Source organism: Ailuropoda melanoleuca, chromosome 12 (genome assembly GCF_002007445.2).
Source record: "Ailuropoda melanoleuca isolate Jingjing chromosome 12, ASM200744v2, whole genome shotgun sequence".
In the NCBI taxonomy this organism is placed as follows: Eukaryota; Metazoa; Chordata; class Mammalia; order Carnivora; family Ursidae; genus Ailuropoda; species Ailuropoda melanoleuca.
The window spans coordinates 24,480,198-24,495,890 of record NC_048229.1 but is presented as its reverse complement, the minus strand read 5'-3'; the positions used below and the strand labels follow the sequence as shown (position 1 = coordinate 24,495,890).

General features: G+C 45.2%; 1 protein-coding gene across 3 annotated transcripts in view; it reads right to left on the bottom strand.

The window, feature by feature from the left end:
* LOC100466376 (zinc finger protein 850) overlaps window positions 1-15,693 on the bottom strand; it is a 44,188-nt gene that overhangs the window by 6,041 nt on the left and 22,454 nt on the right. Inside the window, exon 3 of one of the 3 annotated variants that reach the window (XM_034639377.1) lies at window positions 14,561-15,615. The exons of the other annotated variants lie outside the window; for them this stretch is intronic. Coding sequence (XP_034495268.1) covers window positions 15,062-15,615 — 554 coding nt within the window. The 3' untranslated portion in view covers window positions 14,561-15,061. Of the gene's footprint in view, window positions 1-14,560; window positions 15,616-15,693 lie in introns of those variants that run through there. 3 annotated transcript variants of the gene reach the window in all.

The window sequence follows — 15,693 nt, the reverse complement described above, 5'->3', positions numbered from 1 at the left end:
CAGCACGCCGGCGCTCACACACGGGCCCCCGCCCGCCGGCGCCTCCCTGTCCCGGACACCGGGGCCTAGGCCGCAGGGACGCGAGCAGGAGCCCTGCCTCGGGCCTTTCGGGTCTGGGTGGGGGGACGGCGGGGAGGAGGGGAGACGAGCGGTTTACCTGAGCCGGGTCCGTGGGCGCGGCCGCCGCCATCGGACTCTGTGGGCGGAGCGGGGCCGGAAGAGAAAGGACACCTGGACTCAACGGTGTGCGGCGAGGACAGCGCTTCCCCCTCAGTCTTTGCGATCAATCACCCAAATCCTGAATCCTCTTTGGAACCGTAGCGATAAACCAAGGTAACAAGCAGCAAAGTACTTATGGGGCTTGAGGTCGACGTCAGGCCCCCACAGGACGCGCACCCTTAGATATGCCGCGTTCTGATCCCTCATTGGCTCCGCGCTGTGTTCTGGGGGCGGTGGCTCTTCACGTGTTGTGACTCCTAGAGCTCTAGCGGTTGCCCTCAGGGGGTCCTGCACCCTGGAGTACGTGTGCTTTGTTTACTTGGCATCCTGAGGTTTGGTGTGAAGAACTTTTGGCACCCAGGGGAACCGGCTTTGCTCCTTAAAGCTGGAGAAGAGCCCTAATTTCAAACTCTATGACTCTCTGCTTCCAAAGGAGATAACTGTTTTTTTTTTTAAGATTTTATTTATTTATTCGACAGAGATAGAGATAGAGACAGCCAGCGAGAGAGGGAGGGAACACAAGCAGGGGGAGTGGGAGAGGAAGAAGCAGGCTCATAGCGGAGGAGCCTGATGTGGGGCTCGATCCCATAACGCCGGCATCACGCCCTGAGCTGAAGGCAGACGCTTAACCGCTGTGCCACCCAGGTGCCCCAGGAGAAGATTATTTTAGATGCTCCCAAATCATTTTACTGAAATAAATAGTTAACCTCCGTACAGAAGTTCAGAAATAAATGAGATCTTATATAGCTGCAAAGATGTTGCTGTTCCTCAAATGTTTGCATCCTGAAACATTAGGGTCAGTTTCCTAAGTTTGATAGTACTGGTTGGGAACTATAGATTAGTTCCTTTTAAGCAACCAAATATTCAACCAATCACACTGTAAAGGTCTGTTGGTTTTATTCAGTGATTTGAATTGGGCAGTATCCCATCTAGCAAGTAGAAGGCAGCTCCAAAGTGCTACAGAAAGGGAAAGGTTTTTAAAGGTAGGACAGGAATATCATAAGCAGAAAAAAGGATAGTGTCAGGTGCGGTCAGCTTATTGTGGGGACAAGAATCTTATTAGGGGAATGCCTCACCTTTTGGGCGACAGGGCCCATCCATGTGGCCTATTACCTTTTTGGTGCTGACCAGAAAAATCCTGACTGAGCAGTGGAAACTGAATTTCTGGGGGAGGTTGAAAGTGCAATGAACTTAGGTATTATGCCCTGGTTTGGTGACATGGCCTAGGGAAGTGACTCTGGGGTCCCTGGTTTCCTTTTTCACACCCTATACAGGGTGGTGACATAAATAGAGGATGGGACGAGGGATGGTAGGCCACCCAGATTATGGGGACGATGATGAGGTCAGCCTCTGGTTCCACACTAAACCTCTCTTGCCTGTATAGTGATTGCGTCCCATCTATGAAGGAACACTTTTGTCCACATATTTCTTACTTCATAATCGCAGATATACTAATTTCCTTTGAAGAGTCTGATATCACCTCAAACACAGAGCAACTTAACGGATGCTGGTTTTTGTACCAAACACATTGCCATTTTCAGTTGGAACATGTGTGCAAAGGGAGAATCTGAACCCTGAAATAAAGGGTTATCTGAACCCAATGAGCTCATCTTCTTGCTAGGAAGTGACCCTTCTTTCTTCAGGAATTGGCAGTAGTGTTGCTTTAGGAATTGAAGTTATCTCAGAAAACTGTGGTGAAATGCACATTTCAGATGTTTAAAGACAGTGGCAGAAATAGCTATGGGGAAATCCATATTCCATCTCCCTACACATCACTAAAGGCTAAAAAACAGTTATCAGTTCATAGACCTTTTAGGAGAAGGTTTAGCAAATCTGAGAAAAGATAGAATCAAACAGATCATTCACTGTTCTAGACCAATGTGCCTGACACTGTGAGGCTTTCATCTCCAAAATGTGATTTTTTTTCATTCCTGAAAACATTGAGCTTGCTACTATCAACCTTAACATTAAAAAGCCAGGGTTTGGTTTTGTTTTTTTTACAAGCACACTGAGTTTATTCTGGAATAACACTGGAATTTCAACTTGGGATAAGCACACTATGGCAAACCAGGAAAATTCAAAGAGACAAAGGAAAGTCAGCTTTTTTAGGTCTTAGAAGATTGAGAAGGATAACTTTGAATAAAATGTCCTTGAAACACAGGAGATTGAGTCATGGCAGTGTTTCATTGGCTGCATACCAAGGTTACTGTGTCCTTGACTGGGCAAGGAGGGGCCATTCTTTCTTTTGTTAAAAGCAGATTAAAATCCTCCCCAGGAAAGTGCCCTCATTTGTCAGGATAAAAATTATCTTCCTTCCTCCTGCTGATCTGCAGTTCCTACCAGTGTGTACCCTGTGCTTCCTTAATCCGTTTGCAATGAGTTCTCTCTTCCGATCTTCACACTACTTTAGAGAGATTTAAAAGAGGACATTTAGGGTACCAAAGAACGAAGCATTTCTACCAATAGCCTAGCTTCTGGAAGGGAAGGTAGATACAATTAAATGTCCTTATAATCTGCAGCCTCCAGGAAGTTCCCAGCCATCTTAATGTTAACACCTTGCTAGAGGGAAAAACAACCTTAACTTGACAATGGCAAGGCTTCTGGTATCCTGTGAATCTTCTTTAACATATGAAAGTATTTTCTCAACCTCTCTGTTTCCTTACCTCCCCCAACCCCATAGTATATAATCAGCCACCCCTCACAACCCAGGGCAGCAGCTCTTTCTGTCCAAGGGTTCTGTCCCCGTGCTTTAATAAACTACCAGTTTTGCACCAAAGACGCCTCATGAATTCTTTCTTGGTCGTTGGCTCCGGACTCCACCCCACTGAACCTCACCTAGATTCCACAACTTCATCAAAATGACAGGAAAATTGAAATGTCATGTTTATTCACTCTTCTACCAAATATGCATTGGGGTTTTCAAGAACTTTGGTAGATGCATGGGGGAAATGCAGGCATAAGGCAAGAAATCCTGCCTTCACGTGGTGTTTTTTTTTTAGGTTCAAGAAAACACAGGAACCACGAAAGCAGAAATACTAAGTTATATTGCATATTAGATTGTAGCAGGAGCAATGGAACAAGGCGAGGTGATTTTGTGAAAAGGGGATTGGATGGACTATTGCACTGGGCTGTAAGGAAGCCCTCCTTATAAGAGCACCACTGAACAAGAATGAGCCCTGCCAGTTTTAATTTTTATTAATTCTGTTAAAGACAAAGTGAGCCTCATTTAAATTTCAAAGCGCTTATTTCAGCAAACAAGAAACCAAAGGAGGGGAAGAGCTTTTGCCAACAAAAAAATGGAAGCAAAGCAAACAAGTTATATGATTGGCTATAGCTTAAGGAATTGCCTTATTTGGGAAAGCCTAGGTAGCTGTTTGTGATTGGGTCAATCACTGTTTGGGATTCTTTGGTTCCATGTCTTACCCTTGAGACTTTTAAAAGAATTTGCTGGAGGTTAGGTTTCAGTTTGCCTATGTAGGTGGTGGGGCATTGGAGCCTCGTGGGTTTAATGTCCTGCTTGTTGATTTCAGTTGGAAGCCAAAAAAGCAGGTGGAGAGTGTGACTTTGAGTGGGGTCTTCCACAGTGGAGACCCTGGGACTCCAGCCCTTTAAGCCTTTAGCCTGCTTGGCTCACCACAATGACACTCAGCAGGTGTCCATGAGAACCCTTCACTCTGCTGCTCATCACAGTCCGTAGGTCTACAGCCTCCCTCTACTGGAGTCTGGACCAAAGCAGCCTGGCCTTCCCTAAAAAACCTGTTTGCATGGTTTCATTTCTGCACTGACCTCTTCATCAGCTTCATCCCAACTCATGAGAAATGCTCATTCTCAGCCCACAAGACAGACCTACTGACTCAGGACTTCGGGGGTAGCCACAGAGTTGAGTGTTTTAAGAAGCCTTGGGTGAGATAGATACACAGTAAAACACTGCATCTGCTCGCTGTGCTTCCTGTGGACAGGGCGCCTGATACTCTTCTGATTCACACAAATCTGCTCGACAGCTGCAGGATCTCATAACCTAGGCAGCAAAATTTATCAGCACACATTCGTTTCCTTCATTAAAAAAGGAAAGTCTAGAACGTTGGATTTTGTAGTTTATTAACATACTACTCCTTTGTGAACGCAGAAAATAAAAAGCCACTAATCACTCCAATGTGAACAAAGAAAAAGAGAAAAAATTTAAGTTCCTTACAACTTACACCCCACTGACAAGTACTTGGGACAGGCAGGGTGACCTTCTTCCAGGAACTCAACTCCCTCAATTTTAGTATTTTCTAAAGGAAAAAGACAACCTTAGCTTGACCTTAGCCAGAACTCCAGGATCCTGTAAGTCTATTTACCATATGCATATCCCTTTGGAAGCTTCCTTTAGTTCTACCCACCCCCCCCCAAGGTATACAAGAGCAATCATTCTCTAAACAAATAGCCCACAGATACACATCTGAAGGGTCTTGATTAAGGTTTTAGTAGATGACCTTGACCTGACAACAACTACCATCCCTGCAGCCCCTATCCCTACTCCCTCCCAACTGGAAATAACATAATCAGTCACCTCTCACAATCCCAGTGCAGCTCTGACCACAGGTCCCATGCCTGTGCTTTAATAAACCACCTTTGTCTCATGGAGACGTCTCAAGAATTCTTTCCTGACGGTGTGATCCCTCACCCTGTTTCTTTTTTTTTTTCTTTTCTTTTCAATATTTTATTTATTTATTTGACAGAGAGCACAAGCAAGGGGAGTGGCAGGAAGAGGGAGAAGCAGGCTCCTCACTGAGCAAGGAGATGGATGCGGGGCTCCATCCCATTAAGGCAGATCCTTAACTGACTGAGCCACCAGGTGCTCCTCACCCCAACATTTCACGTCAACTCTACCTCATGCAGAAATACAATTATTTGCAGTATGGTATCCTTTTAAAATTGCTTTGGCACATGGAAGAGTTGCTGTGTGTGTATGAGGGGCTCTGTGTTCAAATATGTTCCTATGTTATCAAAACCCAAGTTTGTTTGCACATTGCTCCAAAAATGATACTCAAGAGACAAGTACTGACTGGAAAGGTATATGAGCTTTAATCAGGAGACCAGCCACGTGGAGAAAAGGCGGGCCATTGTACAAAGGCCAACTCCAAAGTTTCTGCCTCACCCAGGGGTTTTTATTTTTTTAAAGATTTTATTTATTTATTTATTTGAGAGAGAGTAAGCAAGAGAGAAAGAGAGAAAACAAGCTGGGGGAGAGGCAGAGGGAGAGAGAGAGAAGCAGGCTCCCCACTGAGCAGGGAGCCTGATGCTGGGCTTGATCCCAGGATTCTGGGATCATGACCTGAGCTGAAGGCAGACGCTTAACCAGCTGAGCCACCCAGGTGTCCCACCCAGGGGTTTTTAGAGGAATTTGGGGCAGTTAACCAGTAAAGGGCGTACAGTGGTCCTTAACACTTCTTGACTACACCAGACTCCACGGTGTTAGCTATAGACGCTATCACAGCACTGGGAGGAGTCTGGTTCCTTAGTGCCTAGGGGGCGTGCAAAAGGGTCTGTTCTGTTTTGTGTCATGCAGAATGCTCAGCTCTTTCTAGGAGAGAAAACATGACCTATAGATGAACAGAGAAAGGTTAATAAATCATAGAAGCTAAGGGTGCTTCTTTAACCTTAAGATTACTAGGTTGGCCCAAGGGCCCAAGGTGCCTCTATGCATACGTACTGTTTTTCTTAGTACTTAAAGAGGACCGTGGCTGCCCCTATTTTGACCTCAAACTTTCTTGTTGGATTCTTTTCACCTTGTCTATTGACTCAGTGGAAGACCCCAATGGCAAAGCATCCCGATAGGAACCAAAACTACCCCCTCAAGCACTGAGGATTGCCCTGAGCCACCAAGACCCTACCCATGACTGAATCCCGGACAATGATCTATTTGACTCACTGCCTACCTGCACATAGCCACCCACCCTTGGTCGATATTTTCCTTATATAAACCTGAAACTACTTTTGTCTCTTTGGAGTATTCTTTGAGAGGTTAGTCTAGTGTCTTCTCTGCATTGGCCTTGCTGAGAGAGATTCCTTCCCTGTTCACCACCACCTCTTCCTCTGCCTTTGGATTTTTTTAAAAGATTTTATTTATTTATTCGACAGACATAGAGACAGCCAGCGAGAGAGGGAACACAAGCAGGGGGAGTGGGAGATGAAGAAGCAGGCTCCCAGCGGAGGAGCCTGATGTGGGGCTCAATCCCATAACGGCCGGGATCATGCCCTGAGAAGAAGGCAGACACTTAATGACTGCGGCACCCAGGCGCCCCCTGCCTTTGGATTTTGTCACTAGGGAGCCGCCCAAACGTAGTTTGTTTGGGACCCTCAGGTTAGGTGCTCTTGCATCCCTGTGCCCCGACAGTACAACAAAGTCATAATCAGTATGGGACAGGTGGTGCTTGGTAGGGATATATAGATAGGGGGCTCCATGATCAGGCTCACAGAAATCCACAAAATGTGGAGGTATAAGGAAACCAGAGTTAAGGGAACATTCCAGACCACCCCGCCCCAGGTGTCTGAGGGAGAAGTCTTACTTCTGACAGTCTCCTGTGATCAACAGAAAATAACCAAACCCTAAAAGAAGCAAGCCACTAAAGATGTTATCAGTAGTCCTTAATCAGAGGTGCTGCCAGTAGAGAAGTCAAAAAGATTTAGTTCTCCGGTTGGCTTTCTACGAAAGACCAACCCTAAAAGTCCTTAGTGGCAACCCTGTTGGGACCCCTCTCACTCCTGAGAACTTTTTCTGTATTCTTGCTTAATAAACTTCTATCACTTTACTCTCCCTTGTCCACAAGATCCATTCTTCGATTCTGTGAGACAAGAACCTTGCTCTACCACTTCAATAATTTGTTGACCAACCTGCTCTGAGGTTTTTTTCCCTTAAGATTATTGTGGACAATCTAATCCACTGAATTTAGTCCAGACTTCTACACCCCATCACCGCTAGGAGGCACCAGAGTGGCCATGCTGCTGTTGGAGGAAGGAAGGACTCACCTGTGTACTGTGCTGAGTCCCTGAGGGGCCTACTGGGTCTAGAACGGTCAATTGTCTTAGGAAGGCATTGCCTTAAGGATCAGTGGTGGGAACATAGGCTCCAGAGGAAGTATGGTAACTCAGTCCAGAGGCTCCTTCCTAAATCTTCTACCCAGGATGCTGACTCCCTCCAGGTGTCTTCTCTGTCCCTGAGCCACCGCTGCCCTCCTGTCTGGTACCGAGGTCCTCGGGAGACCCTACCCCGATCTCCACATGCTCAGCCCCTTTCTCACTGACTCCCCAAGATGCCATCGTGCTCACACTAGGGTCTGGAGAAGAAAAGGCCTCTGCAGTTCCAATACTAGCACCAGACCTGGGTATACTCTTCCTTGTGAGTGAAGATGTACCCCTTCTGGCCTTCCTTTTCTCCCCTTTCTTCCTCTTTTCCTCTCCCTTCCCTTTTTTTCTTCCTTTCTCTCTTCCTTTCTTCCTCTCCTCTTCCCTTTTCTTTTTTCTTCCTTCCTTTCCTCTCCTCTCCTTTTTCTTTCTCCCTCCCTTCCTTTCCTTTTCCTTTTTCCTCTTCCTTTCCCTCCCTTTCTTTTCCTTCCTTCCTTTCTTTTTTCTCTCTCCCTCCCTCCCTCTCTCTCCTTTTCTCTCCCTTACTTCTTTTACTTTCTTCCTCCCTCCCTTTCTTCCTTTTCTTTCCTTCCTTCTTTTTTTGAAAAATAAAAAACACCAGTAACTTAAATGAATTTCTTTTAACCCATTGGCATTACAGCCCACACATTAAAGGCAGTCTTAAAGAGATTTACACTGGCTGTCTCCCTCTCCTCCCCTCTCTTGCACAGCTGGCAATAGTCAGTGACAAACTTCGAGAGTCCCAGAACTAGTGCACCATAAGTGAGATGGTTCCCTGCAGTAGCCACTAAGCTGTAGGTGAGAGGAGCTGAGACCTGTCAGAGCCCAGGTGGCAGCTTCAGGTTGAACCAGGAAACTTGACCTTCCTTTGCATCTCCCAGCCTGAAACTACAAAGGATCTTTCTGACATGCAAGCCCTTGAGTGGAAGGGCTGCCCCTTGGCATGGAGGCTGAAAGTGGATCAAAAACGGCAGAAGGTCAAAAGGGATAGTTCAAATGAAAGGCCAAAGTCACCGCCTAGAAGTAAAATCAAAAACTGCACCAACACTGATCCCAGATCTATTCTGAGACAGGCTCTGCCCTACCTGGCTCCCAGTCCTTTCAGGATAGGAGGTGGCCAGAAATGACCCCAGCATTCACCCCCTCCCCAGGCCCAGCAGGCTTCCCCTGAGACAGCTGTCTGGAAACATAGCCCAAGACTGTGGTGAGATGCACAGAATGTAGACTCCTTTGGGGACCAGCAGTCAACTATTACAAAAAGAAAAGGAGGGAGACTGGTGGCTCAGTTGGTTAAGTGTCTGCCTTTGGCTCAGGTATGATCACAGGGCCTTGGGATCTAGACCCCCATCTGGATCCCTGCTCAGCAGAGACCCAGCTTCTCCCTCTGCCACTGCCCCCACTTGTGCTGTCAAATTAAATAAATAAATAAATAAATAAATAAAAATAAAATCTTAAAGAGAGAGAGAAGGAAATAAATCACATGGAGGATGGCACTCCAGGGTGAGAAGTTCTTTCAATGTACTGGGTGGGATGGGAGAAAGCAACTCTGAACCTGGTGGGTGTGCCTAACAACGTTGTCACTATCAGGGTGAGGCCAGACAGATTTTTAGTCACCCATCGGGGTGTTCAGGGATGTCCCTCCCCTCTGGCCTGTCAGGATTAGTCTCCTGCCTTTGGGGCTCCTGCAGACCTCCAGCCAGCTCACAGCTCCCACAGTGAACGGTTTTCCACCAAACACCCACATATAGTTATTCAGCACCTTTTCTGAGAATATCCCACTCTCACAATGGGAGAATTTACACTCTGGAAACTGGCAAACACTACAGAGCAGGGACGGATTTTTGTTTTTCTGAATGCCTGGACTTAAGAAAATGATGACATAATGGAATGAATGTACCCTAGACTTAAACATGTGAGGTGTTTTGGTCCATGACAATGGGTAGGCCACAAAAATCTGAGGTAGTTAATGAAGTAATAGTTGGAAGTATTACCATGAGAGAAAAACGTCACACCGTGTGCAAATGAGGAAAATTCCAACGTGTATCTTTGTTGTATGCATGTCTTATTTATAACTGAAAAGGGAACTAGCCATTACTCACATCAAAGAAAATAGGCAAATGATATGAACAGAAAACGTACCACATGGGGCGCCTGGGTGGCTCAGTCGTTAAGCATCTGCCTTCAGCTCAGGTCATGATCCCAGAGTCCTGGGATCGAGCCTCACAACAGGCTCCTCCCCTGGGAGCCTGCTTCTTCCTCTCCCACTCCCCCTGCTTGTGTTCCCTCTCTCGCTGGCTGTCTCTATCTCTGTCAAATAAATAAATAAAATCTTTAAAGAAAAAAAAAGAAATAAAGAAAATGTACCACAAAAGACACACAGGTGGTAAAGAAACACATGAAGCAATGACGAAAGCATAGCACTACACATGTATTAAAAGGGCTGACATTAAAGGCTGGTCCTATCAAGTATTGTCAGGGACTAAAGATACTGCAACTCACATATGCCTGGTGGGAATGCAATGGTGAACAGTTTAGATCCCATTTTGGCCCTTTCATGAAAATGTTAACACTCACCTACCTGTGACTTACCATTGTACTTTGAGTTTTAACAGAAATGATACCTCTTCTGTTAAACCTATAATTCATAAGGAATTATAATGAAACTATATAGAGGGATTCCTCTGTGAAAGTGAAACACTGGAAATAACCCAAGTGCTCCAAACAGATGAAGAGATCAATAGTAGTATACATCCAGAAAACAGTACTGTTGACTGAAAAGGGACATATATGTAAAAATGACCTCAGAGCTGAATGACGAAAGTAAAAAGGTGAGAAGGGTGTCTGGGTAGCTCAGTCGGTTAAGCATCTGCTTTCAGCCCAGGTTGTCATCTCAGGGCCCTGGGATAGAGGCCAACATTAGGCTCCCTGCTCATCAGGGAGTCTGCTTCTCCCTCTGCCCCTCCCCCAGCTCATGCTAATAAATAAAAATTTTTTAAAAAAGCGTGAGAAGTCCAGCTTGAGGAAGAATGGTTTAATTTTTTTTAATGATTTTATTTATCAATTTGTCAGAGAAACAGAGAGCAAAGCAGGCAGAGGGAGAAGCAGGCTCCCCACTGAGCAAGGAGCACAAAGCAGGATTAGATCCCAAGACCCTGGGATCATGACCTGAGGCAAAGGCAGACGCTTAACCCACTGAGCCACCCAGGCATCTCAAGGAATGGGTTATTTAAGGACTTCTGGACAGAAGCAAGACTTGGGCAACCTTAACAGAAGTAGGACTCCACACCACCACTGCCAGTAAGTCCTGCTTTTATAGTCCTAGAGGCTGGGGTGTACCTGGGAGACAAGCTGGGAGAAGGATGGTTCAGAACAGGTGTCTGCCATAGTTGTATATGATACTAAGAAGAATGCTGGCTAAGCAGGGTCACAGTTACATCCCTGGACTATGAAATCTCCTGTTTTTGTCCTTTTCTGGCCTGCACCACAATGACCTTGGCATGTAAGCACCACAGAGGACAGAAGAATTAGTGACTTTTGGATTGTTTTGACAATGTGTGTCTAAAAGCGCAGAATTTCTGTGCACATTGATACTTCCCAGACAGTCACTACGTCTGTGGATACACACCACGTAGGTGGCCGATGTCTCCTCTACTCCCTAATTACCCAATCTCCTAGATAACCAATTACAGTTCCCCCGCCCCTGTGGTGTTACAAGTGAATACTGCACATCAGGTCACATGGCTCTTTTGAAGGACCTGAGGTAGAGATTCCACTCAACAGTGCCTGGCATCCTGTGCTATCAGCTGTGGACAAGCAAAATATTCTTGTTGTTTCCACAAGCACTGGAGATGGTCTCAACTGCTCCCTCTTCAGGGTGACCTCTCAGCACACAAAACTTGTTGGCATCCAGACCACAAAAGCCAGATATGGATCCTAGGAGGCTGTATTAGCTAGAAGTGATATAACACAGTACACAAACTAGGTGATTAGACAACAGAAATTTATTTTCCCACAAATCTGGAGTCTAGAAATTGGACATAAGATGTCAGCACGGTTAGTTTCTTCTCAGGTCTCCCTCCTTGGCTTGTAGATGAAGATTCCCAGTCTTCACAGTCATCCATGTGTGCTTGTACCCTCATCTCTTCTTATCATGAAGCCAGCCACATCGCCTAACAGTCCCTCCTAATAACCCATTTCAACTTCACGATCTCTTTGAAGATGCTATAACTGTAGCCACAGTGTGAGGCTCTGGGGGTTACAACTTCAAAATATGAATTGTGGGTGCACATTCAGCCCATCAGTTAGGTTTTCAGAGTTAATGCAAATTAAGGCCTAGGCTGGAGAAGAGTAATGTTGTACTTATGGAGGTTATTACCCTCTCTGGGACACAATAAATTTGGAATGCAATGAAATCTGTTCACTCCTACGTGTGGGCAGAGCCCAGTTCTGCTTTCAAACCACTCCTTACAGTGAACACAACATCTAAAATTACAGATAATTAAATTTAAAAAAGCATATATTAATGCATAAACCAGAGCAAAAGTGGCATTCAATTCCTGTTACTGACTTGGAAGCTGCAAAGATTGATCAGAAGCATTATAAGACCAACAAATCCCTAAGAGATTTAGTCTTCTTGTGCAAGTAACCACCCAGAACATAGATCAGGTACTAATGGTCAACACTGGGTCACATACATGACCAAAATCAGAAATGAAGAGGTTCAATTACCCGTGATATCCATCAGCAAATAACAAAGTAGAGGTCAGCATCATTAAGCATATTGGGTGGTGACTGATATAAGTTACTGAGGCCATCCGGGTGACAGAGATGAAATGACTTCTGCCATGGATTCTGGCAGTGACTTCTAGCAATAACTTCAGACACATCAGAGCATGATACACACCTTCTGAATTTTTCCCAAAAGGCTGAACTTATGGAAAGTAACTCCACTCTAGACACTCAGGTGAACAAAGTTCAATTCAGGAAGGTGGCTGCCTCAAAAAGATCCTTCTCCAGTGTAAATACACTAAAGAAAGAAATATTACCTTCTATGTTATTTTAACTCTTTCTGCAGTGTGAACTCTCAAGTGTGGAATGAATACAGATAACTGGCTAAAGGAATTGTGTCATTCACCTACTCATTGAGGCCTCGCTCCAAGGTTAATTCAGATTTTTATGAAACTGTAACTTTGAATCATCTCCCAAGACATCACTTGCTACTCCTACTGCATTATAGCATAGGGATCGAACTTGTCAATTTTAATGAACATAAACATTCAGTTCCTAATATTGCCCATAAGGACTCTATTTATTGTGTATTTCCTCAGGTTGAAGGAGACTGAAGATTTAGCTGAAAGATTCCCCACAACACCAGCACCCCTAAGGCCTGTTGCCACTGTGAACTTTGTGATGATAACTGAGAGCACCATGACTGAAAAAAGATTTCCCACATTCACTGCAAGCAAAAGACTTTTCTCCTGTATGAAGTCTCTGGTGTTTTATGAATGTCGACTTACACTTCCAAGATTTCCCACATTCATTACACTTATAGGGCTTTTCACCAGAGTGAACCTTTACATGTACATTGAGGCTATTTCTTCTGACGAAGGACTTGCCACATTCACTGCATTCATAAGGTCTTTCCCGAGAGTGAACTCTCTGATGAGAACGAAGGACAGAACGAGCGGTGAAAGATTTCCCACACTGACTGCACTCATAAGGCCTTTCTCCAGTGTGAAGTCTCTGGTGATCACGGAGGACAGAACTAGTGGTAAAAGATTTCCCACATTCACTACAATCATAAGGACTTATTCCAAGGTGACTCTGACGATGATACCGGAGGGCACAGCTATGACTAAAAGACTTCCCACATTCGCTGCACAGATAAGGCTTTTCTCCTGTGTGAATTCTCTGGTGTTGAATGAACGTCGACTTATAGTTCAAAGATTTCCCACATTCATTACATTTATAGGGTCTTTCACCTGAGTGAACCTTGACGTGTACATTGAGGCTATTTCTGTGGAGGAAGAACTTGCCACATTCACTACACTCATAAGGCCTTTCTCCAGTATGCACTCTTCGGTGAGAACGCAGGGCAGAACTAGAGGTAAAAGATTTTCCACATTCACTGCATTCATAAGGCCTTTCTCCCGTGTGTACTCTCTGGTGAGAACGAAGGACAGAAGTAGCAGAAAAAGATTTCCCACATTCGCTGCACTCATAAGGCCTTTCTCCTGTGTGAATTCTCTGGTGTTGAATGAATGTTGACTTACACTTCAATGATTTCCCACACTCATTACACTTATAAGGCTTTTCACCTGAGTGAACCTTCAGGTGCACACTCAGGCTATTTCGTCGGACAAAGGACTTGCCACATTCACTGCATTCATAAGGTCTCTCTCCAGTGTGAACTCTGTGGTGATAATGGAGGGCAGAACTTGTGGTAAAAGATTTCCCACATTCACTGCACTCATAAGGCCTTTCTCCAGTATGAAGTCTCTGGTGATCACGGAGGACAGAACTAGTGGTAAAAGTTTTCCCACATTCACTGCACTCATAAGGCCTTTCTCCAGTGTGAACTCTCTGGTGAGAATGAAGCACAGAACTAGTGATAAAAGACTTCCCACATTCACTGCATTCATAAGGCCTTTCTCCTGTATGAATTCTCTGGTGTTTAATCAGCGATGACTTACACTTCAAAGACTTCCCACATTCATTACACTTATAAGGCCTTTCACCTGAGTGAACCTTTCTGTGTACCTTGAGGATATTTCTTCGGACAAAGGACTTGCCACATTCGCTACACTGGTAAGGTCTCTCTCCTGTGTGAATTCTCTGATGATACCGTAGGTCAGTCCTAGAGATAAAGGATTTCCCACATTCACTGCATTCATAAGGCCTCTCTCCAGTGTGAATTCTCTGGTGTTTAATGAATGTTGACTTAAACTTAAATGATTTCCCACATTCGTTACACTTGTAAGGTCTTTCACCTGAGTGAACCTTTATGTGTACATTCAGAGTATTTCTTCGGAGAAAGGACTTGCCACATTCACTGCATTCATAAGGCCTTTCTCCTGTGTGAATTCTCTGGTGCTTGACGAATCCTGACTTACATTTCAAAGACTTCCCACACTCGTTACACTTATAAGGCCTTTCACCTGAGTGAACTTTTATGTGTAATTTGAGGCTATTTCTTCGGAGAAAGGACTTGCCACATTCACTGCACTCATAAGGCCTTTCTCCAGTGTGAAGTCTCTGGTGAGAACGGAGGACAGAACTACTCGTAAAACATTTCCCACAATCACTGCACTCATAAGGTCTTTCCTCTGTGTGAGATCTCTGATGATAACGGAGGGTAGACATAGAAGGAAAAGATTTTGCACAGCCACGACACTTATAAAACCTTTCCCCAGGTTGAACCCTATGGGTAATCAACACTGAGCTACAGCTAACAGATTTTGCACATCTACTGCAAAAATACCTCTTCACTCCATTGTGCGATCGCTGGGGATGAATGAAGACAGATCTGTGGCCTAAGGATTTTCCACATTTGCTGCACGTGTACTGCCTGGATCCACTGTGACTCTTTCCACGTTCATTCAGGGTTGATCGGTGCCTAAGGGATTTTCCACATTGGCCAAACTCGTATCTTTCTCCAGTGTGGAATCTCTGGTGTATAGCAAATAAGGATTTGTACCTGAATGTTTTCCCACATTCACTGCACACAAAGGACTGTTCTTCCAAAGTGGACACCCTGGTCCTGAGTATCTGTGTGTCTGGGACCAAAGGCGTTCTTACATTTTCCCCAAGTATTAAGACTTTTCCTGCACTGGATGATTTCATTTGGCTTCTCCCCAGTATGAGTGGCCTCTGGCTGCACATGCCCGGAGCCAGAGAGGAAGTCCTTCTGAATTTCTCCACAGGTAAAGGGCTTTCCTGAACCATGGAATCCCCAGGTCTTCACAACAGAGGCCCCATCCATGCGGCTTCTGCAGGGTTTTGCTCCCAGGTGCTGTTCCTGCTGCTGCTGAGACTTTACACTGAAATAAAATCGTTTCCCACATGCCCCACACCTCAACAGTTTCTGGCTGTTTCCTTTTCCCTGGTGCTCAGCCAAGTGGAAAATGTCTCTCAACACTGGACCACACATCTCACAGGGGTGGGTCTTCCAGAAAGACACAGCTGCCGTGGGCGTCCCGGCCTGTGACGCGCCTACAGAAGTGCCCTGTGCAAAGGGTGCCTCCTCACCCTCCGCTCCACAGCAGCAACCTGAAAGCAAAGAAACACTGGTGAAATTCGCGTTCACTATCGCGAGGGGCTGAGCCCATCACATGCATGCACCCGATT